The 26,392-nt window shown below is 38.5% G+C and overlaps 1 protein-coding gene across 2 annotated transcripts in view; it reads right to left on the minus strand.

The window, feature by feature from the left end:
- The window catches only part of vipr1b (vasoactive intestinal peptide receptor 1b), a 38,021-nt gene extending 11,835 nt beyond the window's left edge, over positions 1–26,186 (minus strand). Inside the window, exons 1-6 of one of the 2 annotated variants that reach the window (XM_069703460.1) lie at positions 26,117–26,186; positions 25,924–26,020; positions 17,727–17,817; positions 12,871–12,981; positions 3,501–3,601; positions 1,746–1,843 (exon numbers count right to left, since the gene is read on the minus strand). In XM_069703460.1, coding sequence (XP_069559561.1) covers positions 1,746–1,843; positions 3,501–3,601; positions 12,871–12,981; positions 17,727–17,817; positions 25,924–25,977 — 455 coding nt within the window. In that variant the 5' untranslated portion in view covers positions 25,978–26,020; positions 26,117–26,186. Of the gene's footprint in view, positions 1–1,745; positions 1,844–3,500; positions 3,602–12,870; positions 12,982–17,726; positions 17,818–25,923 lie in introns of both variants that reach the window. The other variant, XM_069703459.1, reaches the window with a different exon arrangement.
- Positions 26,187–26,392: the final 206 nt, after the last annotated feature.

Genomic DNA, 26,392 nt, shown 5'->3' on the forward strand with positions numbered 1-26,392 from the left:
AACTGGCTCTTTTCACAGAAAATATTTTGACTCGTCAGCATAAGAAAATGAAAGGTATAACAAACAGCATAGTTGCATTCAAGTATCCCAGTAAGCAAAATACCAAAACCTTGAAACCTGCACACCAAAATGAAATGCAGCCATTGTTGATGTCGTTAAACACAAACTGTGCTTGTGCTGCTGTGACAGGTCAAAATATCTACAATGGAAAAGCTTTCTATAACCTTTACCTATGTGTAGCCTGGCAGACACAATCCTGGTCAGAAAAACTCCACGATGCACTCGCTTTGCTTATTAGGTTTATTGGTGTGAGCACATGGTAACTGAGGGTGAATAACAGAACAACTGTTGGCTGGACATTAAGAAACATTCAGCAATATGTCATCACTGATTTTAAATCCTCCTAATTTTCCAGCATCTCTCTAAAATAAACAGCAAATAGTGTTGGTGATAAAGCACCACCCTGTTTAATGGCAGAGCGCATGGTGAACCGCTGTGAAATATTTTTGAGAGTCAACAGGTTTCCCATTAACACCTTCTAGGTAGACCTTATGTTTCAAGACACTGTGGTCAAATATTTGCTCCTTTCCTGCAATCTTGAACCTCCCACCGCCCTGTCATCACTCTTCTTCTACCTCAAATCTGTGGGTTTGTTACGATTTCACACACACATTTAGTTTGTCTTCCTGACTTTGGCCTGGCTTGTGGCTCTGGACCCGTGAGGCTGAAGAAAACTCTTAGGTTGACACACTTTAACACCTTACACTTCTCTCCAAGGAAAGCATGGAAAGTACCTCTGATCAGTAACTAGTAGCACACATTGCAGTGACAGAGGCAGGGGACAGACTACACCAAACACCAGTGTGGCCCTGAACAGAAATGTCTGGGTATATGACAGAGTGGGGGCTTGTATGGAAGAAAGAAAATTCTTGTTGCATCACATTATTTTTGCTTTGAATTGGAGATGAAGGGAGCACAACCAGATTTTTTCAAAGAAATCTACAGTGTCGTGTAAGTCACTCACATCCACTACAAATATTGTCTCTTCAATGTCCTTCAGGGATTAGATGCTGCAATCTAAAGCTGCAATCTCCTTCTTCATATCAAAACCGTAATTGCTTTTGAGGATCTCACAATCAATCCCTGATTTGCCAAATGGCATATATACTGTATCAGTTTCTTTAATCCCACTACGCTTCAGACGTATAACCTATAAAACGGCGGCAGGTATTCACCATCAAAAGATCGAGGGCCATCAAGTTTGACTGACAATTTCTTTCTTTTAGGAGGTATTTGTATCTTTCTTCTCGTCGATCAGTTTAACATAAGCCTGTTCTTTATACCCGAGCATAAAGTTGCACTGATCAAAAATGATTAAATCCCACTGAAAGGTTTTTGATGTGTGACACTGGGATGTATAATCTGTCAGGTTGTTCATGTTATATCACCCAGCAGGATCACCGTCAATGTTAGTGCACTTTATACTAATGCTCTGCTCCTGCAGCAGAGTTTCTTTTTCTATTCTTTTATTGTTTTTCTGAACAACTGACCGCAAGAAACCAGAAAACAGGTTAATCTATGAGGAACTATCATCAAAGTCAGAATTGTAAATTCTTGAGCAACACAATTTCTAGCAAGGGTAAAAATGTATAATTAATGTTATTTTTGTATTTCTCTCGGTAAATTGAAAATTGTGATGGTTCCTGTTATAAAAACATTTGACTTGTAACTGTATTTCTACGTACCTGAAGATGCAGAGGATCACAATAGCTGTAGTCAGAGAGATTAGCGAAACACTGTGGCCAATTGTGTAGCCAATCTTCACTTGCAGAAAAAACTTTCCCTGCAGAAAGAAAAAAAAAAAACATCAATACAAATCAAAATGAAGGACAATGCCAAACAAAGTGCTTTGTCTGATGTGTATTCACACACTGGTATTTTAACACAGACACAACTGGAATTTAATTCAATTTAACAGTGTGAACTAAAATGATTTCCATTCTTAGTTTAAAGAAGTTCTCTACTGCTGCTGTCAGGAGTGTTTTTTCTCAACTCAGGGTCGGATGAGATGAAGAGTTTGTGAGATAATAAGGAAAGAAAACAACACACAAAAAAATAAATCCTAATTTAACTCAAACTATCTTTGCTGATGAAGATCATGTGACTCAGAGACCTGTAATGAGGGGTTGCAACAGGCACAGCTTTATATTACATTAAGGAACATCTGCATTGAAGAATATTATTTCTTCTTTCTTAGTTTAAATAAATTGAAATGAATGTAACAAAAAGGTCTGTCATTCTTTGATTCCACTGAACAACATTGGAGACTTCAATGTGACTTCATGGACCTTTAAGTGTTGGAAGAAAATATTTCTTGAACAACAGACTTGTGTCTTCCCCTAATTTAATAACAATCAATACAACTGGATTTACTGACACAAACCAACAGTCAGTCTAATATATTGTAATAACATGCTGGCTTTATGACATGAACACTTCGGTCCTCTCAGAGTACATCACTGCCATGGCACCGTATGGTTTTTTTTCTTGATGAAAATGAGATAGAGACCTCTGCATCTTGTGGCGCACGGTGAGATCAAGTATGCAGAGAGATGGACATTGAATTCCTTTTACGGTACTTCACCAGCCAGGTCCAGCCTGACTTCCTATGTGGCATACTAATGAGGCCGCCTCTGTGACGCAGAGCTCCCACGAGAAAGCTTTTACCACCCTGGAGCGCAATGCCAACTTTCACCCTGCTCCGCCCTCGTCAACGCAGACAAAATTTTAAAAAAAAGTAAGACCAAAATTTGATGTATCTATCCTCCTCCCACCCCCGGAGGCATCATGAATAACCTCTAATGACTCATAATGCCAGATAACAGAGGCAGGAATAACTAACTGACCTGGCCCTGTCAATGAACATCAAGTGTGTTGTCCTTCAAAGAGTGTGTGTGCCTGCCTCAGCTAACATTGAATAATGCCGACTTATTGGAAGATTCATTTATAATGTCTTCAGAATATTTTTGCTTTTACCTCATGAATTCTTTAGTTTGAAGGAACAAAAATGTTTTGCATACAAACAAAACAAAAGCGACCTGCAGCTATAATACAGAACAACCTGGCCACATGTTTACGTCACCAGTCGTAACATGATCGTTACAGTTTCTCTTCTTTACACACCATGTGGAAGTTTATTACAACTTACTAACTTAACCTCTTTAGAGAAGTGGGAGGTTTTAAGGCCCAAACGTTCGACTCAACGTTGCTCGATGAAAAAATGATTAGCGTAGGAGCCAAACACCAGAGTTGTGAAACCAGCAATCAATACAGCCATTTTCCAAATAGATGCAACAACACCCACCCACAGAGCAAAATAAATATGTTCTCATTCAATTCTTCCTGTCCACTGGCTCTTAACATAGTTTCCCACTGCCCTGCTGTGTTCATTCACTACGAGAACACCGGTGCCGCTTATAGACTGCGGCGGCTTTACTCACGTCGTCGTTAGTGCTGTTGAGATTGTATCCACAGTTCAGAGCAATGTCAATGGGATGCATCTCAGTCCAGCCGTCTGCTGTGCAGGTTTTGGAGAGGTTACCTGGAGATAGGAAAAGGCATAAACAGGTCACGGCCACCCCAGCAGGTTTCTCTTCTATCTGCCCACCAAGTTAGATGAAAATTGGTGCAACACACCCTGCGTGAGACACACTGTGATGCTGGCGTTGACCCCACACTGGCTTGTTAGGTCGCTTCAAACATCAAGAAAACTTCAAACTCCACGAAGTGCTGTGTGACTCACTCCTGCTAATGGGAGCCACTATTGACTCGCGCATTATCTGTGCCTGCAGAAAGGTACTCAGCTGTTCCAGATATTGACAAACTGATCCTTATCTTGTCACTCATCCAACCCCGAGCAAAGATGAAAATGTTCCAGGGAAGTAATAGAATGCATGTCACAAGAGGAAATATTACCATGACCACAACCTGATGTTTTGAATTTAATACTTCTGGTAAATTGGTGTTCTAAAACTGGGATAAAACCTGGTGACATTTTAGAGAGTTCATAGTCCTAATTTGTTTTGCCAATTACATTGTGGTGAAACACAATTGAAAGACACAATTTGTTTTTAAGTGAAAGAAGCTCTTCATTTATGTGCTACAAAAGAGGACTGTGACACCAGAGAAATTGATTTGCATTCTAAGATCCAGGATTTAGGCAACAAAAAAACAAGCAGTCAGACAAAAACCATAAACTGAAGCTGTTTAGCTGCAGGCGGATGGTGTATTGCAAGAACAGATATTTTAGTGAAAAACCAATAGAATACGTAATCTGAACATTTTATGGAAAAATTCAGTTAATTAATTACTAACAATTACTGGATGTTATTTGCTGTTAAAAACACGGATGTCTGCAGAAAACCAGATATGAATATTAATCAAGTCATTAGGTAACTATATTGTGGTATTACTGTGGAGCTGGATCAATTCAATATACTTCACTACTGGAGTGGTGTGAAGGTTTTGGGGATTGCTTTGTGTTCAACTTTTATTTAATTTAAAAAAAAAAAAAAATTATATTCAACTTTTCTAAGGTTCTAGTTTCTAAGAGGGTTATCTGGAGTTGTGACCTCTATGTTGGTGATATAATCAGTTTCCTACTATTTGATCTATATTTATATTGACTCTCCGGTATTGAGATTGTGTCTTGGACTGTGCTTATATTTTGATTGTTTCTGTGTTTTTCTTTCTTTCTTTTGTTGATTTTCTACACTGGCTTCTTTTAGTCAAGACACGTCGGTGTGTCAGTATATGATGTGTTGAATTTAATCAAAAGTTGGTCACAAAAAGTCATGAAAGACAAGAATGCTAACACTATTGTAAGAACATTAAACTGCTTTTTCTCTACCATAAAAAATGCTTTTTGTATTAATTTGCAATTAAAACAGTCTGTGAAAGTCTGGTATTGGGTTTATTCATGGATTTGTTCATGGTTTATTCATTTGTAGTGCATCAGAGGTTCATGTAAACAGCTTAACCCAAATAAGACCTTAACCACAGTGTGACTGACAGCCGGGATGCTGCGTGCACGTAAACGTAGTCAATTACGGCTAAATGTTATTATACGCAGGCAATGAGCTGCAAAAGAAAGAATATGCAGCAGGATGTTGGTAAAGAATCTGGAAATAGTGCTCGGTCACAGAGCGGTCATGTGATTGAAATGTCACGTCGTCTCTGCTCCAGCTGTTTTTAAGCATTGTGCTCAGATAATGTTTTCAAATTCTCCTTTGTTTTCTCTCTTGTTTTTCTATCATAAATAAATTTTCCTGGATGCATAAGTAGCCACACACAGAATCAACCTCATTAAACTCTCCTGTAAGTAAGGAACTTCTCAGGCGGTGTTGTAGGAGGGCCGGGGCTGAATCCTCCTGAGGATCCTGAATGAAAACACGGACTAAACTTGACGTGTAATAATTTCTCAGGGCCGTGTTCATTTGTAGTCTGGGTGGTAAGCTTCTACTTTTTTCAACAGATTTACTGCTGCACTGCAGAAAATTGCAGAATGGAAGAAAGGGTCTGATAGAAAAGCAACTGAAAGCTGAGTGACTGCACCAGGAATCAAGGACAGTCACAGACAAAGCCACAGATTGAATTTTTGTGAAGATATGCATCTGTAGTTTTGGATGTTTTATAAGATGTGTTAAAGCAATATTCTACTGTGCAACTAACAGAGAAAATAGACAGTTTATTCTGTATCCTTTGGATATGTTTTGCACGGACAGGAAATCAATTTAGGCATCTACCGTCAGAGTAAATGCCACGAGAGGTTGCATCTTTTGGATTTAAGTGTTAAAATAAGATGCAATATGACACAATATGACACAATATTGACATCAAATCCCCCTCTACAACTTCAAAACAAATAAATGCCCCAAAAAAGTCTGTGAACACTTTAAACAGAAACACATCAGTAAAGTTGTCAAATGAACAGACACTGTTTGTTCTGCTGCCCACACTCGTATTTAATCAAATAAAGTCTGTTAAGATTTGTTTTTTTCTTTGCAAAGACGGAACACTCAGACTGGATCCACAAAGGCAGGAGAAGAGGAGTAGCTGGCAGACTGCCACCTCACAGTCCTATTACCCCCACTTACAGCTTAATCGGTGAATTCTCATGCAGGAGGAAGGTTTTGTCAGGATACTGTCAGGTTGTGTAAGTGGAGCTCCGTCAGCGATCACAGAGTTGAGCCATTTGCAGAGGAGAAAAAAAAAAACCCATTGAGGTGGGTCATGGTCACCTGAGACAATATGTCCTTTCACGTGGAGAATCTTCAGCTGTCATTTAACAATAATGTTCCAGTAAAGTAAAACTCTGCTCTTTACTTCTTTGAAATATGGTGGAAAACATAATATATTTGTCTTGCAATTATTTCTGATATAAACTCTTTTTTGTTTGTCTTCCTGGTCATTTCCAGAGAAAATCTGTCAATAAATGGGAAAATATCCAGTAGTGCTCAGGGAGACAGATTGTTCCAACAATCATGACATTGACTAGATATGTTCACACAATGTAGGGTGGGCGATGACGACATGTTTTCAGATTCGGTTTCTGACTGTAACATAACAGCAGAATGGAGCTCTGTTTGATATAGATTTTTTTTTTATCACGAATTTGTCTCTGCCTACCAGCAATCATCCTCTTATTTCATCTCTAATGTACAATTTTTCCTACTAGGTTTTCTGACAAGCCAGTAAACTGGTATTATGGATGTCTGTCTCTGTGCCCACATATGATAGGCAGGATTGTTACAGCACTTTTAGGAAGAAATCCAAGTCAACTTAAGTTTTAGGAAAGCAGAGCTTTGAGCTACACGCTAACATGCTGATGTTCAGCAGGTAGATAATTTACCTGGGTCACCAACAGTTTAACATGTAAGCCTGCTGCCATTTGATCTTTTGTAAGTCATATCAAGTCCTATTGCACAGTTTGTCTCCGATAGCTGCTCTGAGATCTGTTTCACAAAAGCGGTTTCCAAGCATTGTTTTTCACAATGACTGCCATTCGCAAATTTTACAGTCGTCTCCCATGATTATTCAAAAATGGTGTTTCTATTTTTAAGTTAAAATAGTTTTTAAGTAAAAATCGACTGCACAGTGAGTAGAGATGGGTCGAAGAAGTTTTTTACGAGTTTCTCTTTTGTTTTTGAAGTTGTGGATTTAGAGAGATTTATTGCAGAGCCACACTCTCAGTTCGTCTGTGTATCCCTCCAAAGGACTTTACCTCAAGCTGCATCGACTCAATTTATTTGCCTCGTCTTTGAAGGTGAACTCCTGCTCTATTTGTATGCACAGTTTGTCTTTCCTGTTAGCAGCCCTGCCTTCACAGGAGGTAATACCACCAAGCTTTGACTGAGTCTGCTATTTTGTTAATGCATTATATTTTATGAAGGTGTTTGTCTTTCCAAAAGGTTTCGAGAAATTCCCGTTCAATTACTAGCAGTCGCCAAAGTCCTTTCAACTTTACTTTTATCTGTATATACCCTACATAATTCATAATTTAGTCTTTTCTTGATGACAAAAATATAATTCCCTCTAGATTCAGAGAAACTCAATTTCATTTTCACATGTTGTTGCAGAGAAGTAGCTGATTAGGATGTCACAAAACTTCCAGCAAGTCAAATATTTGACTTTAAATGAAATCCACAGCTTCAAAAGTCAGTTTTGGCCAAGTCACCGCTAAAGCTGCTGCTCAGATATCAGCCGCAGTTCAGGTGCAAAGCTCCGACAGCACATGCAAAGCTGGTGATCTATCCTCCAGGCATGTCAGTAAACAAGTTTTTAAAGTAAATTCACTGCTCCTTTTGCTACTTTTATCAAGTGCACTTGGATAAAAAGTAGCACTTCTGACACTGCTGGATGAAAAGTTACTAACCGAGGTTGCATGTTGTGATTTGGTGACTGAGGTTGTTGTCATGTGAGAACAAGGTCAGCCATTTTTTTTTCTTACAAAAATGACTCATTTTCTCATCTGGCACCTCCGCTATTAAGGTTTGGCAGGTTAAGGTTATGAAAAGCTTGTTGTCATGGATGAAACTGGACCATGTTGGGTATCATTAGGTCACGAGTCACGTGTTGGAGTTTAACATTTTAAGGAATGACAAAACTTTTTTCTGATGAGGACAGTATCAGTGTGCTTAGGCTTAAGTTACATTACTAGCATATCATAAGTCTGCCACAGCTCTGGGAGCAAAGCAGCAAGCAGAAGGTTCATCCACAGATCACCAATCAAAGGCTAGCTTTGTCAGGAGCTAAGTCTGCAGAGCAAACAACGGCCCTCACGACAAAGATGAAGTTATAGACACGATCCCCGTCAGCTTTGTCATTTGTCCTTCGTTTTCTTAACCTGAGTTTATGGCAGAACTGAGTCTCTCTCCCTTTGTGTGCAAGCTTGAATGGTGTGACAACAGGGGGAATAATAGTCCAATAGTTCTCAGCGAATATTGAATAGTATTTTTGCTTGAAATACCCATCCCAAGAAACAAATTGCATATTTGTTTAGATTAAACTGAAATCCATCAGAATTCCAAAGATCACTTGAGTACAAAAAGGTTGTTTACGGGAGAGACAACAACAACAATTACGGGCATGGCAAGTAAACAAAAAGGGGAGAAAACCCCTTGTTTGGTGACAGCCTCAGAATACGTCACTTGGTTGGAAATCCAGTAGGTGTGCATCCTTCCTTTTTATTCAATGTTTATTTGTTTAGGGACAAGTATGAATGCATGCCTCCTTAAAGTCCTCTGAATTGACAGAAACACAACAGTGTTACTGGACAAGGGTGGCTGGCTAGTTCAAGACCTGCTGAGCAGCATCGGCTGTGATAATTAGCAGCAGGCTTCTCCCTGATCCAAGAGGACAGAGCGAGCTGGCTACAAGGTTGTCTAATACAAGCAAGCTGCCGTGACACATTAAAAGACTAAAATTGAAGGCAAATTACTTTTTAGAGGAAAAAAAGAAGAGTTGAATTAAGGTCAAAGCTATTACTCTGCAATAATATCTCTTATTAAGGGATAATCAATTACAAAGTAAAAATAAAAGTCAATCATGTTTTTATTCAAAGAGAAAATGAGATTTGGGCTGAGCATAAAGAGCGGCAACTCGACATCAGGAAATCCTGAATATTTTGCACTTTCAAAGTGTATGAAAGTATGGAATAAGGAATATGTCAAGATGTTCGCTACAAATAACATCTGTCTCAATTTGCAGCAACAACTCCATCAGGTCTGACCAAAAAAAAAAAAAAATGTATGTCGAAGAAAAGTTCATTTCTATTAAAATTCTGCTATGAAAAACACCTTCTTGACTCTTTATGGGATTCCATTTTTTTATAATTAAGAAATTGCCTTTTGATGAATACTCAAATTTTAATCTGAGATTACAACATAAAGTGTATTCTGTTTTGTCAAGAGTTTCAACCATCGCTCTGTTTGCCGTTTAATTTGATCAAAACCAGAGGTTTGAATACACTTCCTCTTTCTCTGATGTTGGACTGAGGGCCGATTTTCCACGCCAGTAACTCACTGTAACATCTTGTGGTACAAAGTGGTACTATGAGACAGGCCGGGCCGCCGCTAGCTGATTAGCATGCTTACTTCAGTAAATATCTTTGCAACACAATATTTAGACATCAAAACTACTATTCCCACACATACTGAGGATAGGTTTAGTCAATTATTTTACATTCTAAACTAAACATTTTACAGATTGCCCCTTTAAAGAGGCACAAGTAAGAGGTCTAGACTTTAACTGCATCACAGGACACACACACAAAATATTCATACCGAAAAAAATTTTTTTATTATTTTTAGATTTGACTTTTGTATTGATTTTGCAAAAGAAAAGCAATAAAATGCAGAGATGTTTTGCATAAATTCAACTAGAAAGCAGTGGTATATGCAAAGTAATAACAACCATGTCGTAGATTGTTGTCCAAAGACAATTTCACTTGATGCTCTGTGACAAGCAACGCAATTGATTTCTGCCATCTGTCGAGGGCAATAATCTGAAAACAAATTACTTCAATAACAAGAAAACTGAATGTTTATTGCTACGTGCAGCACAATGTTTCAAAACTCTCACTGCTCCCGGTTTTATGAAAGTTATGTCTCCACTTCTCGAGGAACTTGTTCTTATTAACGCCCCAATTGCTTATCATGTAGTGAAATATCATATATATTAGAAATACAAATGAAGTTTCAGATGCTAATATACATTATATCTAATCAAATAAATCACAATTTAATTTTTTTTTTTTTTTTTTTAAATGGAAACCAATTATGAATGTGAAAATTAGCATGGTAAAAGTAACACGAAACATTATCATGGCAATTTGTATCATTTTCTATCTTATATTCAACAATAATGTGGCTCTGACAAGATTATCTGTAGTAACCACAAGTCCATTCAAAGCATTACTAGATTTGTTTAAACTTTTGCCATTAGCTTTAAATTCACCTTTTTTCACACTGCCATCAGCCTGCAGTACACGTGGGGTTGAAAGTACATCCTCCATCTTTGAAGTGCCACTTTTCCCAGTGTCTCATTCACTGCAACTTTCTGAGGTCTTAATGCAAGTATGAGTACACCACTACTCCCAGACGGTGAAAAAGATTCAGCATAAACCAATAGCATGGGGGAATTTTACTGGCTGTTTAAGAGGTGATGGATTGGCTTTTTTCCACATCTACGATATATGCAAACATAAAAGAGCTCACCCACGGTTAGTTGAAATATTTGGTTACAAACAGACAGAAATGTAAAGAGTCTTAAAAGTAAATGATGAGAATGAAAAGTGACAGTTTGAGAGCTAAACAAAGCAGAAAAACACTGCAGTGAACTGTTAACGATGTGTATATGTAGTTGTAATAATTACAGCGACAGTATGACACTGAAATGTTAGCTTAATACAATTTAAAGGAATGGTTTGACATTTTGAAAAATGCCCTCATGCTCTTTCTTTCCGAGAGTAAAATTAAAAGTGATTCATGTTAAAATGTCAGTTTCTGACATTAGATCTGCTGTACAAAAAAAACATCACTTACTTTTTTCTAAGCGAAACCATCCATTAACTGTAGCATCGGAATTAGTGTACAGACAAGAGATCGGTACGAATCCTCTCATCTAACTCTGGGCAAGGAAGTAAATAAGCAAATGAGAGAGCGAAGAGACAGTAGTGACCAAGATTCAGGGAAATCCTTTTAAAGAAGAGAAGCAAAACTGAACGAGTGAAATATAATTTGTTTTATCTTGAGGTGAATAAAAGCATAGGCATACATTTTTTTTTTATGTAATACCAGTAGACGATAATAGAGACGTGTTGTACAAAGGAGGAAAAGGATGAACAGGCCCGGGAATTATGCATTTCAAATTTCACTGGTGGGGGCCTTTGGTCTTTGTATAATGTGCCCTCTCATCTGTGAAAACCAGATGAAATCCATCTTAGCTGCAAGACTACCGGCCGAGTTGGTATCTCACTCATCTCCTCCTCTACAGTGAGGCCACATCTGTTAGTGTAAGTGGTTACCTAACAGTAAAAGCCCCATCATTTTGTATCCAGTGGTGCTGTCAATAGTCGGATAGAAGCCAATCTCTCAGTCAGGGAGAAAGATTAAGCATTGACCGAAGCAGGAGCACCAGAGGAGCAAGTAAAGAGCCCAGTGACGTTGAAAAGGAGGAATGGATATCCATCAGCACCAATTTTGACCAACTCGGGGTCGTGAGACATTATTGGTGCATTGCTGGTGCATCAGACTCTGCGAAATGTCTGAAATTTTATAATCCAACTTTCAATTCAGTTTAATCCAGTTCACATTTAAAACAAGACAGAAAACTGTAGATTTAGTTTCAAACTATAAAATCTACAAAAATGAAGTGGATCAAAGTGCTGCATAAACTCTCAGTACATGTAAAACATTACAAAAGTACTACCACAAAATAACAGAAGAACATATTTCACCATACAGTTAAAAAATTAAAAGAATTATTGCGGAAATATATAACAAGGTATTTTTTTTTCATTATTATTTTTCAGAGTGAAGCCATCTAAAAGGTCAAGAGTGTGGCCAACCCTTGATTTATTTTTTTATTTTTTTTTATTTTTTTAACAGCTAAACAGCTCCTGATTCTCTGGAAAAAGGTCAAAATGTGGCCTCGTTAACCTCAGCATGGACCAATTTCACTCAAAGTATGCCGACTGCTCAATGCCAGAATTACATTTATCAAGATGATTAAAAAATTATTCCCCCCCCTTCTTTTTCCTAGAGCATCGCCTGTAAGGAATCATTATGTAAAGCCCTGGTCTATTCTTCTCGTTCTATGAAAGGACCATTACATAAATGTAAAATGTTCTGAAATTTTACGGGTTGGTTTTCTATATAACAGTGAGGTGCTGATGTTTTTTATAAAGCTCATGAATCAATATCCATTTTCCTGTCAGTGGGTTGCCAAAAGCCTTTTTGTGGAGTGTCAAATTATTTTCTGATGTCCAAAAGATTTTAAATGTTCATTTGCATGCAAGCAACACAGTAGACATTTTCAGTGTCTACCCAAAGGCAAGGCTGGCTGACAGCGAGAAGAAATGTGAATAAATAAATAAATAAATATAAAAATGTGGTAGCTGATGGCTAAAATTACAGCAAAGTCCTGTTTTGCCACCTGTCGGCTTGTTTGCCACAAAATAATTCATTCCACCAATTATTCCTGCAATGAGATAGCAGACTAGGAAAAATAAATTCCATCAAATAGCCTATATTAATCATTTCCTACAGACTGCACTGTGTATTTACACGAACGAAACGTAAAGGGTTTTACCTCTTTGTTGGTCACTGAAGTAACTGAAGTACATGGGGCAAGTTATTGTAACCACCTCTCCGACTCTGGCTGTAGGCCAACAGGCAATGATGTCCCACATGCCTTGGCAACCTGCCAGGAGAAGACATTAACATTAATACACACACACACACACACACACACACACACACACACACACACACACACACACACACACACACACACACACACACACACACACACACACACACACACAGAGACCACAATGACAAAATTAATTCATGTGCTTAACACGACACCCGTGACAGTCAATGTTGTGCAGCAACTGCAAGGAACAATTTACTATCACCTAGTTTTACTGCAGATTCACAAGTTGATTACTGTATAAATACGTCTTTATTCTGTTTTTATGATGATCTTCAAGTGATGGAACAACGTTTAAATTCTGAAAACCCTTTTTTAACAAGTTATAAGATCAACACAAAAGGGAGAAGAGAGAAAAATCTCAGAAGATTGGATTTCTATCTGTAGTGGCTGGTTGTAGAGATATTCAAAAAAAAAATCAAATTTATCAATTCATAACAATCAATATGCAATCTGTTTGTCATTTATCACTACCTAGATCCCTAACAAGCCAAGAGGATGAACTCTGCTAAAGCCTGTGTCCTTGTATCTTCATCCATTCAATTATTTTGGAAAGCATCATTTTACCTGTGCAGCTACACTTGAATTTTGCTTTGGTTTAATCTTTGGTACTTTTGATTCTTAAACAATGCTCTCTTACGATTGCAGGAGCTTTTGACTAAAAACTGAAAGCTATTGTTTTTTTTTTTATCTCATGTGACACATCCTGCAGAGTAAGATTATTGTGATTGCCAGCGCAAATATTTTCCCTGAGCCTGAAAACAGCCCGGACACATGACATGTAACAAGTGACAAGTAGTGAGGTCTTTGGGCAATCAAATAAGCATTTCCCAGCATGCCTTCTTCCTTCATAACTTTTGAGAGTAAGCAATCACATTAAAAAGGTCTAAGTAATGAGCAGAAATAATATTTATTTTTAATAAAACAAGCAGCTTTGGAACATTTCAATAAAGACCAATAAATATACATCGGTCACACCGTGTCCGGTTACATCATTGGACATACAATAGCATCTAGTAAGGCAAGAAAAAGCACATAAGATGTTGTTCAGGATAAATTTGTTAGTGCCAAAATGTACAATCACACACCAGCTTTTCCGTGAATTTTCCTTGAAATCTTTTTTTTTAACCTCAGTCTGTATTTTTAGTCAAAGTCACAACCTAACACTCAGATCTATAAAACCCGAGTGAAGCTCAGGAAATTGCGTTAGAACAAAAACGCGAGCAATCAACTGTGAGATGAACAGATTTCTGAACTTCAATAACACTGGAAATCAGTCAGCTTCTGCTTTTTCAAGAACATCTTTGAGTCAATAATCTCAAGAGTCATTTTGTGACAGCTCTTCATGTCAGAATACACAAACTGTCAAAAAAAATACTCCTTTTCATGTCTGTTCTGTCTCAAGGAAACCAAGGCATTGCTAAAAAAAAAAAAAAAAAATCCCTATATTTAATATGTTGCACAACCATAGGCTGTGACCGTATGGTTTCTCCAGCTGCTAATTAATTTAGTCGGGACGTGACCTCTGAGTTTAACTTCCACTACCTTCCTGTTGAGGAAGCAGATAGGGAAGTAGAAAAATGAGGGTCATTGTGGAGATAAGGAAAGCTGTTGCCACGCGAGCCGTTCATGTGGATTCAATTAATTCACCATGCAGTGCATGCAGTATGGGTGGTGTTTTTTTTTTTATTAAAACGAGAGCAAATGCAGATAGTGCCGAGTTTAACGTAGATTCGTTTTTCACTGTTTTTGTAAAGTCACAGGAAGCACAGGCAGCCAGATGACTCGGTGGGCAAAGGAATAAACATAAATATGAATTTTAGCCTCATTTGGTGCACATGTCGAAGGGCACAGCAGAGATAGGATACTGTATTACATATGTTTTCTCACTCCTACAGACAGAGTGGGTCAACCCATGATGGTGTCAGATAACAATATAATCAGAAGAAGTGTTGACCAGAAATCCCACTTTAACTTCAGTCATGTCTATTTTCATTCTGCAACATTTAACCTCTTCAGGTCTATGATTAAAAAAAAAAAAGATGGTCTAACCTTGTTGGCTTCAGTGAACCCAGACACCCACACAGAAAGATGTGTTTTAAATAATTCTGTTGATTAGACCTGTGTAGAGGGCGGTGTGATGGTGCAGTGGTCAGCACCGTCTTGGCTCACCCAATGTTCAGTTCAATTCAATATTATTTACAGTGTAAAATCACCATGAAACATGTTCCCAATACGCTTAACAAACACAAAGAACAACATTAAAATATCAAGGAAATATTAAAACAAAAAAGTGTACAACGAAGAGACTTAAACACTGCCTTAAATTAGCAATGTTAAATATCAATATCAAAAAAATGTCAGTGTTAAAGGGAATTTTGAAAAAACATGCAGTAGTGGGAAATGCATGGAGGGTAAGAGAGAGCATAGATGGTTCAAGCTCATTTTCGCTCTGCACCCGTCACAACTTCCGAGACCTGCGCATCGCTTAGTCATCACTGCTTTCTTAGGAAGGCTTTTTTGGGGATCTGCGAGGCCCGAGAGCCGCAGAGGATTCTCAATTAAGTCTTTCCCAAACCGCAGTGTCTTATCCAGCTCCAACGCATCCCACCATATCATAATCAATAAATTCTGTTAATAATTAATTGAGGTGGTGGTCCTTGCTCATGAAAAATGGTTTACAGATCTGGACTGCAGCCAGGCCAGTTTAGCACCCAGAGTCTTCTAATACGGAGCCACACAGTTAAAATACGAGCTGAATGCAGTTTGACATTGTTTTGCTGAAACAAGTATGGCCTTCCCTAAAAGAGACGCTGTCTGGATGGCAGCATATGTTGCTCCAAAACCTGTATATATCATTTAGCATTCATGGTTTCTTCCCAAATGTGTCAGCTACCCATACCATGTGCAGTAAGGCATCCCTGTACCATCACAGATGCTGAAATTTTAACTGAGTGCTGACAAGAAGCTGAGACATCCCTCTGCTCTTAGACCTGGAGGATGCAGCATCCATGATTCACAAAAAGAATCGCAAATTTAGATTTGTCAGACCACAGGACCAGTTTTCTACTTCACCTCACTCCATTTTAAATGAGCTCGGGCCCAGAGAAGGCGGCAGGGTTTCTTAATAATGTTTAGATATGGTCTCTTCTTTGCATGGCTGAGTTTCAACAAGCATTTGTGGTTGCAGCAATGAACTGTGTTCACAGACGATGGTTTTCTGAAGTTCTTTTTAGCCCAGACGATGATTTTCACGACACAATTGTGTCTGCTTTTAATGTAGTGCCGCCTGAGGGCCCGAAGATCACGACCACCCAATATTGGTTTTCAGCCTTGTCCCTTGTGTACAGAGATTTCCCCAGATTCTCTGAATCTTTTAATGATTTTAATTATTGTAGATAATGAAATCCCCAAATTCTTTGCAATTTTACATTGAGGAACATAATTCTTGCACTATTTCCAATGCAGTCTTTTTACAGAGTGATGAGGCTCTCTCCATCTTCACTACTGATAGACTCTGCCTCTCTGAAATGCTCTTTTTATACCCAATAATGTCATTGCAGCCTTTTGTTGCCCCTGTGCCAACTTTTTTGAGACGTGTTGCTGGCGTCAAATTCAAAATAAGCCCACATTTTTTATGAAACAATAAAATGTCTACATTTCAACACTTAATATGTTGTCTTTGGTCTATTGGCAATTAAATATGGGTTTATGGGGATTTGCAGTTCACCGCATTTTGTTCCAATGTTTTCAGAAATGGGGTTGTACAACTGAAAACTCTCATAACCGTAAGCGAACCTGCATCTGTTCTGTTGAAATGAGCTAGTAACAAGAGATCTTAGGCTCCACCCCCCCTTTGACCTCCCACAACATAAAGCGTGTATAGATAATGTACAGATAGAGAAACCTGTACCTGGTTGGATAAAAGTTTGTTAGGGTTTATATAAAGTCTGAAATCATTCCCTCCTTATTCAATTGTTTTTCCACCTTTTATTTCAATGTCAGAATTCTGAACTTTATCCCCTGTATGAGACATTTTGTTTCGTAAAAAGTCGTGTCCATGCATATACACGGCTTTCTTTTCACGTGATTATTTAATGTTTGTAATGTACCCGTGGATGTACAGATAACAATTACTTTGACACTTTCAAAAAAGTGACGATTCTCAGACAAGTTCTAGTGTAATAAGGTGTCTTTTTATCTATGACTTGTAAATGAATGTGTGGATGTATATTTATCCCGTGTCGGGGAGATAATGGTTTGTTGAGACTTGTTTTCACACAGAGTCTAAAAATATGTCTATAATGTTGTGTTCAGATCTGATTAATTTCTGATGCTGACAAAGAATGTGAAAGGGCACGAAAGGCTTTAAAGTATCAGTACTTCAGTATCTTTAATGAATAAAATGTAACCACAGAGCCGACTTATGTATTGAATATTGATGATTTTGAATAAATCTAAGACTCTACTTTTACAATGTGTGTGTAATACTATTGCAGGGTTGAGCTCAGGGTTTTTTTGTAAGAGTTGCCAAGATAATTAACTTATGTGTCTGAAAGATATAAGGTTTATGGTTTATATTCCACCTTGCTAGCACTTTATCTACAAAATCCTTACCTCTACAATGACCTTTACTCGCTATTTATTTACTCATGCGGCCTCCTAGTTCCTTTAAATAGCTTCCTGCACACCCTAAACAGCCAGACAGACGCAAATATGTTTTCAAGAATTACCTGAAGTGACGTTCCCAGAGGTGCTATTCTCACAGTGCTCTTTCTCCTGCTCAATCTCGTTCACCACGTCGCACATCTGCACCGATAGCACCTGAGGAAGAAGCAGAAAGAACATTTAAGTGTCAAGAATGACATATACTGTACTTCCATTACACTGCTATTAGTTACTGACAGAATTCAGTGAGGTTGAGGCAGTAGAGAAGTTATAAGCAGGAAAGTATGTGCCAATAAATATTTTAGTCGACATTTCCTTTTATCACATTCTTGTGACTGCGGTCTTTGATGTAATGTATTCCTATCAGAAAAAAAACCCTGGCTAAATACAGTAAATCCACAGAAATGTTCTCTGTATCTGAAATATAAACTGAGCTCCTTCTTGCCAGGAAAATAGATGCTATCATGCAAATGGATTAGGAAGTGGAGAAGGGAGCCGCTGAGCAATCTATTGCAATTGTTCATCTGTGTCAACAAAGTCTGAAAAATGCAGGCTGACAGCCGCTGGCAGAGAGCCGGTGGGTCAATGAAAATGTCTACAACGAGCAGCGAGGAGCTGGAGAAGTTCAGTGAAGATGAAGAGCGAGAGGAAGAGGAAGAGAGGAGTCGGTGTGAGGCAGAGCGTATTCATGAACACCCAGGGAAGAGCTTCACCCTGGGATCTTGCCACCAAACCTGCAATACCTACAAGACTCAGAGCAATAAAGGTCACGGTGGGAGGAGGGGTGCAGCACAAAGCGATTTATTTACTACTGGGCAACTCGTGTTCAATAATCGGTCCTTGTAGATGTCTTTAAAGTGTCTTCCATGAGCCCGGTCCACCTGGAGCTGTCAAATGTATTCGACAGTCATCCTGTTTAGTCAAGCTGCAACAGCAGTCTGCGTGTGATCACTTAAGGCCAGACAAACACGCCTAAATGTCCCTAATGATAGGTTACCATGAGCAGAGTCGTGTTATAAGTGTAATGAGGCAAGAGTAAAGTCAGGGGTTCATCATTTATACAAGTAGTACAGTAATTACACAACATCCAAAGCACCTGCTGTGCTTTGAGATACCTACAGTAGTTGAATATTTAAAAGCACTCAAGCATAATACATGACATCTACAAGGAACCCGTGACAGTCGACATTATCAGTCAGTCAGAGTGTAGATCATGTATAAAACTGGTGTCGTCTAACAGCAGCTTACAAATGCCAAACACAAATGTGGAACGAGCCAAATGACACGTCAGATAACACATATAGCATTTTTTTTTTTTTTTACTCCCTTTATCAGCAAAATAACAGTTATCATTAGCTAAAAATTACATTAAAAAAAATATATTCCACCTCTTTGGTTAATGTTTTCTTAGTTCAGATTAAGGGGCAACCAACTATGACGTCACTAATTGGTTTGTGAACGGCCGCTATGAGGCCTTGATTTCGGATTTGGGCCGTGGCCATCTTGCTAGTTCGGAGCGGTTTGGAGCAGGAAGTGACCGTATTTCGACAGGCCGGGGTGGAGCAAGCCGTGGCTCTGACTTGATCCGATTGGAAGCTCGACGAAATTACATCCCGCCCAGCGATAGCCGTAACCTGACTGCACCACAGGCCTGTCAATCGAACAGACACGCCCCCAAAAACAAGGCCTTTTGAGGCTTATTTTCTAATTAATAACAGGATTATTTTCAGATGGACTGCCAAAAAAATATAAAAAGGAGCAACTTTAGCTAATGGCACCGAAATAACTTGAGGAAAAGATGTACTTTGTATTCCATGCGACAAGTTGAATAGGAGTCTACGGAGCCAGAGGGTTCTTGGAGCCAACCTCTAGTAGCACTCGGTGGTATTGTAGTTTAATGCATTTCTGCATCGGTCTCATTTTTCAGACCCCTTCCGTCCACTTTTAAATAGATTCTATGGTTGAGATACAGACGCTGCTTCATTCAGGTTGAGTCCTTTGTTCCCGACAGACAAGATACATAATTCACTTGGGTCTTTTTAAAGGATTGGAACAAAAAAGGAGATGGTTAAATTTTTGTCTCCCAGGGTGTCTTTTTATGCCAAGTCATACTCATGTCAAAAAGTTTCAGCCCTTCAAAAATGTGTATGATTTTGTATCGTTACTTCACTTGGATGTTTTAGCTTCGCTGTGTAGAGTCATGTCAAGGAGAAGGTTTCTCTGTGCTCACCTTAAATCTGAGTTTATGCACAAGCAGGATTTAGTGACATCTAGATTGGAAGTCAATCATTTTCCGGAATGCAACTTGTAAAAACTTGAAAATGCGGTATTTACAGTTACAACTATGTAATACCTTCATGCTATTTACGTCCACTTTTCTACACGTTCTTCTGTGAGCTTAACTCATTGCCGCACCAGCTCCCTCTCTGTGAGGTTGTTCTACACTATCATAATCCACACAATTTTATTCACAGGAGTCTTTGCCTGCAACTGATTACAGCACAAAATCCAACATATCCTGAAGTAATAGCAGCAGCATTGCCTGGGAGGCAGGAGATTAAGCCATTTCATCTGTACAAGAGCAATATGGATGCAGAAGGATGTCTCATGTTGGTCAGACCCTTTAGTAACCTTATTTCTGATAAGCATGAAATTGATTGTGGAGCAATGTAGCAGTGGAGCATTTAAAAGAGGATTTTAGTAAAAAAAAAAAAAATCCCTGGGGAAGCTACCATCATAGTGAAGGGAAATGAGAGAATATAAAATTCTTCAACCTGGTCCATCACTGAGGTTTCTCTTGTGTGCATCTGATTTACCATCACAACTGTAATCCTACTGTCCAATACAGCTACTGTCACATTATTAGTTTTATTACTCAGAACTACTTAAAGCTCTTTTGAAAAATAATTCTGGCTAACTATTGTTCAAATTCATTTTCAATTGGTATAGATGTCAAATTTTGGCAAAATTCTGTAAAAGATTATGTGTGCGACTCTCACGAATTAATAAAGTAAATTTATTTTGTATCATCCAAGGCTGGATTACTCAAACTGGTCAACAGACAACTGGCACAGAGCTCCATGTTGTACTTTGATTGACTGCAAATAGATTATTTGTAAAACTAAAGCGAAAGGACAATATCAAAAAAGAAAGGTCCTGCACTGATTGCTAACTTGTTACAAGAGGCAATCAAAAAGTTCAGAGTCTGCTTAGCACAAAACACCGCAGCACCGTGACATGCACAGCGGAGGGGGAAGCTATCGCCTTCATGAGCAGGTGTTCCAAGTTACGACACTTGACGAACATCAGCAGCTGTTGTGCACGTTTTTGTGAACACTGGTACGTGGCCATTTGCAATTTCCCCATGGACGTTAAAAATCAATCAGGGAGTGCACATCAAATTTTATGTAAATTTTTGGGGAAACAGAAAGAATTCACAAGTCAAAGAAAACCCAGCTGGTTGCGCTCTTGACTTGATGCGCCATCTTCAGTCTTAGACAGTGACTTTCTACTCCTCTTGAAACATAAATGCCACTCAAAACACCTCGTCAAAACCTATTGCTTCACTGCTGTATTTGTTTCAAGGATCTCCATTGCAGATTTCAACGTGCGCTCTCATCATGTCAAAGGAGAATTCAAAAATGCGCACGTACCAGTGATCATAAAAACATGTGTAAGTCAGGTGCTGATGTTGATCAAGAGACATAACTTGGAATAATTACTCGTGTGATTTGTAGTTCCCTCCGCCTTGAAAAGGGTATTTCAACAGTGCTTCAAGAAGTGTCAGAGCAACATCTGAATTAAGAGATCATAAATATGAAGAAACATGATCGGAGTTATCTCTCAATTTAAAAACAACGTAGCTGCCAGTCCCAGATTTTCAGTTTATTTATGAAATATGAAAGTAGGACATTGCTTTGTGTCTTCTGAGTTTTGAAAAACGCAACCTAGTTTCAACTTGAACTTTCCCGAAAACCATTAATGCTGCATAAACAGTAAAAAACTTGAAGCAAAGTCCTTCCTCTGGGGCGAAAACAGACATGATAGTGGAATGTGTGCGTGGCCTTATACTGTAAGCTGCTGGGATCAAGGGCGCTTCATTGCATGGAGGTAGTTTATTAGTTCCTATAACCCTGTACATGTATATTGTGAACAGAGCCAGAATACACAAAGAGTTGACCAATGATAATAAAACCATCAAACTGCCAATCCGAAGCCACGCACATGATAAGTAGACTTCTCCAAAGCCTTTGGGACAAGCAGTAAGCAAAACATCACATAAATACCTGTCTGCTTTGATAGTTTGTTGGGGCAGCGCTTGTCGTGAGGGCTGGCGCGGTGCTGCTGCAAGTTTTTAGTGATTGTTGTCATTTAACATGGCTGCTGGCCTCGCCTTGTTTGAGTACACGATAACAATCAAATGAAAAACGCGAGAGCTGACAGGAAAACGAAAAGAGAGGCTTGTGTCTGTGTGTGGCCAGACAATGAGGAGTAATGTGTTTACACCCTGCGCTTCACTGAAGATAAACAGTTACACTCGTGGTTGATGCATCAGTGAGCCAAGTGTGAGCATTGTACAATAATTATGGCTAAACATTTCGAACAAAACAAGCAAAAACACGTGTTTTTGTCTAATGCTAAAAACTAACCAAGTGTTGTGAAGAAATATCTTACAATTTTGAAAAAAATATGCTAATTTGTTTTACCACGAGTGATATAAATGCATTAATTAATTAAGAGTTGATTGAGACTGAAAAACATCCTGGCTCTGTCCGGTGTTTAAAAAAAATATGCATACCAGCACCTGTAAAGCTATGTAATTCAAATGTTGTTTCTTGTTTGTTTAATGTGTGCATTAATATAAACGTAAAGACATCCTGTTTGTGGTTTTATGTGCTTCCAGCTGTGCGTTATAATTTCTGGTTGCCAGTTTAGGTGTCAAGTAAGAGTGGATTTAAATAAATATCCACTTAATTTTGATTTAAATTAAAACACGTGGCACCACATGAACTAGCTGATGCAGCAGGTTCTACAAAGCTACAACTGCACTAAATGACTGTTGCAGCCGACTGAACCAACTAACCAAACTTGTGTTAGCTTGTCTCCGCTATCGTACTGTTTGACCAGTTCAGAGGAAAGTCAAAAAGGATTATATCAACTGTGGTTTACAAATCTGACCTGAACAAAAGTTAATTCAGAAGTTTATCAAATTATATGTCACAAAAACACAAAAAAATAGTTTTGATAAAGTAAGCATATTACATTTTTCCCACTTATCTATTTGTATGAATATATAAAGAAAACAAATCTTACAAATAATCAAAAGCAATATATATACCCCCTTAGACTGAGTTTTTCGTAAGTTATGCTAAAAGCTTGTGATGCTATCGTGGCTTCCTGTTAATATAATTTAATGCTTATAAAGTTTAATTGTACAGTGCTACTGATTAACACATTACTAAAGTGTTGGGTTGCTAAAAAGTTGGGTTTGATCTTCTCACGTCCACAAGTTGATGGAGGCTTAGTTGCTGCTTTGTGCACACAGGAGGAAGGTTTCATTAAAAAAAAGAGAACGACTGGATTTGCAGGAGAAAAACAAACAGCAGAAATGATGGTGCATAAAGTTGCATGAATGCAGCTGTGCATGAACTGAGAACGTACAGCCTCACAGTGTCTCTGTTTTTTGTTGGCTTTGAACTATTTATAGTGGACAGATATTCTATTTTAGGTTATTGTGGCGACATGAATCTGCAATTTCCTGTTGTGTTTGGTTGTTCCTCCAGAAAACCAAGCATACATATATCCTTCAAATGTACCATATTTTTCATACTGAATCACAAGTACGTGAAAAGAAACTGTTTTAAGAGGTAAAATAGGAGCGAGCCGCCACCTCCGCACTAAACCCCCTTTACAGCACAAATAGGTAACTGTGATTATTTGTTAAAAAAAAAAAACTTTTGGTGTCTATCAGCGGGTTTCATGTGATTTAATGTGAGATGGGGAGGAAAAGCCATTATCGCCCACCTCGCTGCTCTTTCCCTCCTCCTCCCATCTCGATGACGGTGACATCCAGCCACTAACGTGCACTTTTTTAGCCACTTATGGGATTTTTCTGCGCTTCCCTCGACACCATATTTCCTCACCAGATATATCAATGGAAAAACGTCAGGGTGTGTTATTGTAAAGCTGCCACCGAGGGCCTTGGAAAAGACACACCAGCAAACCATACAAGAGACACTAAAGTATGTCAACAAATGACGCATCTGGTTGATCCAAAGTGTCAGGGTGGGCTGGACATCTGAGGGCTGTCAGAGGTGAGGAGAGGACATTTTCACACACTCACTTAAATATTCACAGCCCATTCTGCTGAGAAAAAGCTTTTCTCACTGGCAGTGAAGGAAGCCATGCAATTTTTAGCAATGACTAAAAATCAATCCAAAGTCACAATTATTATCATTATCAGAAGTCTTCAGCTTCAAGAGGCATATTCATCCCTGATCACTGAAATTACACCGATACTTGAAAGAACAAAGTAAAAGCTTTTTACCGGTTATGTGTGTGCAGTTAGAGGAGCATCAGCAGAATACTTCTGACATTTCTTCAAAAAGATAAATATTAAAAATAAGACATAATTGCAGATGACACTTTGGCTGAGCGTGCAAATGAAAAGAGCAAACGGGTAGGCCTGTCACAACTATTACATAATCACTGGATCACAATGATTTAAGCTGAGTGCAGTCCTGCTGCATGATGGTTGGAATCACTTCCATTCATTCATATAAAAACAGCTGGATGAAACTAACAGAAATGTCTCATTTCCTTCACCTGTGACGATTTCCACCATTTGAGGTTTGACTGGTGCTCTTTTAATCACGTCACACTTCTTTTGCAAGACTTGAGTGGAGCTGGCACATGAGTGGAGAATTAGTGCCATCAAAGGTTTATCTTGAGGTGCTTAATTTCTAATATTCGATTGACCACATTTCGTTGAGCATCTACTGACATTAACATCATGGATTTGGTTGCAAAGGCAAACACCACGGCACCTCTGAAGGCAAAATTGGGCTTTAAAGCCAAATGAAAAAGGAGAACTTGAAGGCCATTTGTCAGATCTGCAGCAAAAAGGTGGCGATCAAAGTAAAATGAATTGAAAATGACAATAACAAATATTTGACAATTAATCATCAACTAAAATTTCATGATCGTGACAGCCCCTGTGCACAGAGCGGTTGTCCATTTTACTTCAAGACACATCTTTACACTTGTGTGCAACTACAAAAGACGCAGGAAAGCCTGCACATCCATCATCCACAGAACATACATTGTATTCCTGCAGCAGCACACGGTGCCACTGAGAGGTGACATATGGCAATGCTCAAGGGCTTTCCCACCAATTATTTGTTTAAATAATACAGGCTAAGTGGGAAGAATGTAGTCCAGTTAAATTACAGCATTTGTCCTCTGGAAAAATATTCAAAACAATGTTGAGCATAGAAGGCGCTCAGACGTGTTCACCGCATGTGAATTTACAGTAAACGGTGTCCTGCATCAGATCTGTTATCAGTGAACATAATATAAACACAGCAGCCAGTTAAAATGACTTCAGGTCAACCAGTAGTCGGATCATTTTGAGCTCTTTACACGCTTTTCATGGCGACATTCACATCCTATGCAACAACAAATCCAACAGTAAAAGCAGCCAAACTCAGACTTTTATATATAAAATTGTTTTATATATATATATATATATAAACAATTTTCCAGGCAAATCACACTGAAACACTACTGATTCTAATTCAAGCTATTTTCATATAAATGTGGTCTTAAATGTGACACGTATAATTTAAGGTGTGCTTGCTTTTAGGAGTCTATTTGTATTAATTTGACTTTTCATTTTGCTCAATTTATCGGACTAGTCTTGTTTACCTTCACAGGTTCTGACTCATCTGTAGGAATGAAAAAGGTTTCACATGTCGGATGCCTTGGGAAGATATAAACCCCAATGAACAAAATAAAAATAAAACAGACAGTAAAAGATTTTAGTTTTCTTTTTAAAGAGAAATTACACAGACTTTTTGGGAAATACTTTTTTTTTTTAAAGCTCAGGTGCAAAGGCAATGATCTAAAGATAGATCTCCTCTTTATGGCTGTAAAGAAGTGTCCATTTAACCTGGACTTCATGCAGTTTTTTTGATGGCCAAAAAGTATTTTTACTGTTAAAACAATTTTTTAAAGAGTATTTTCAGAATACAAGAGACTTACTTTTGGTAGATATCCGTACAACAGCAGTAGATAGAACAGCTGTGATGAACCCATCCTGTCTTCAGTTCTTGAGTTTTCTTATCGACGACTCGTTGATCTTGGTGAATAAAAAAAACAAAAACTCCTCCTTATGGCCGTTTCGGTGTGTTAAAGAAATCGTGGCTGTGGGTTTGTTCAGATGTGTGAAGTAAACCTCTGCTGCCGGTCCATCGGATTGCGCTCTTCTCTATGAGCTCCTCCAGCGGGAGAGCTGCATCTGTTTCCCTGCGCCCGCCCCTTGCCCATTCACAACTACACACACCGCCCGGCCCGAGAGACCGTTTGTTTACATGTCTGTCAGCCTGTAGGAGGACGATGTAAATCAGGAGACCACTAATTCATTCTAGTGTAAACTCTGGTTCCTCTTTTTGTTCTCGATAGTTACACCAAACACACGCAATGAAAAAAACGAAAAGTCTAAATGAAGGTG

The sequence above is a fragment of the Brachyistius frenatus genome, unplaced genomic scaffold, assembly GCF_029030835.1.
Source record: "Brachyistius frenatus isolate BFR_SWC_R1_liver_20210118 unplaced genomic scaffold, ASM2903083v1 Contig_47, whole genome shotgun sequence".
NCBI lineage: Eukaryota > Metazoa > Chordata > Actinopteri > Embiotocidae > Brachyistius > Brachyistius frenatus.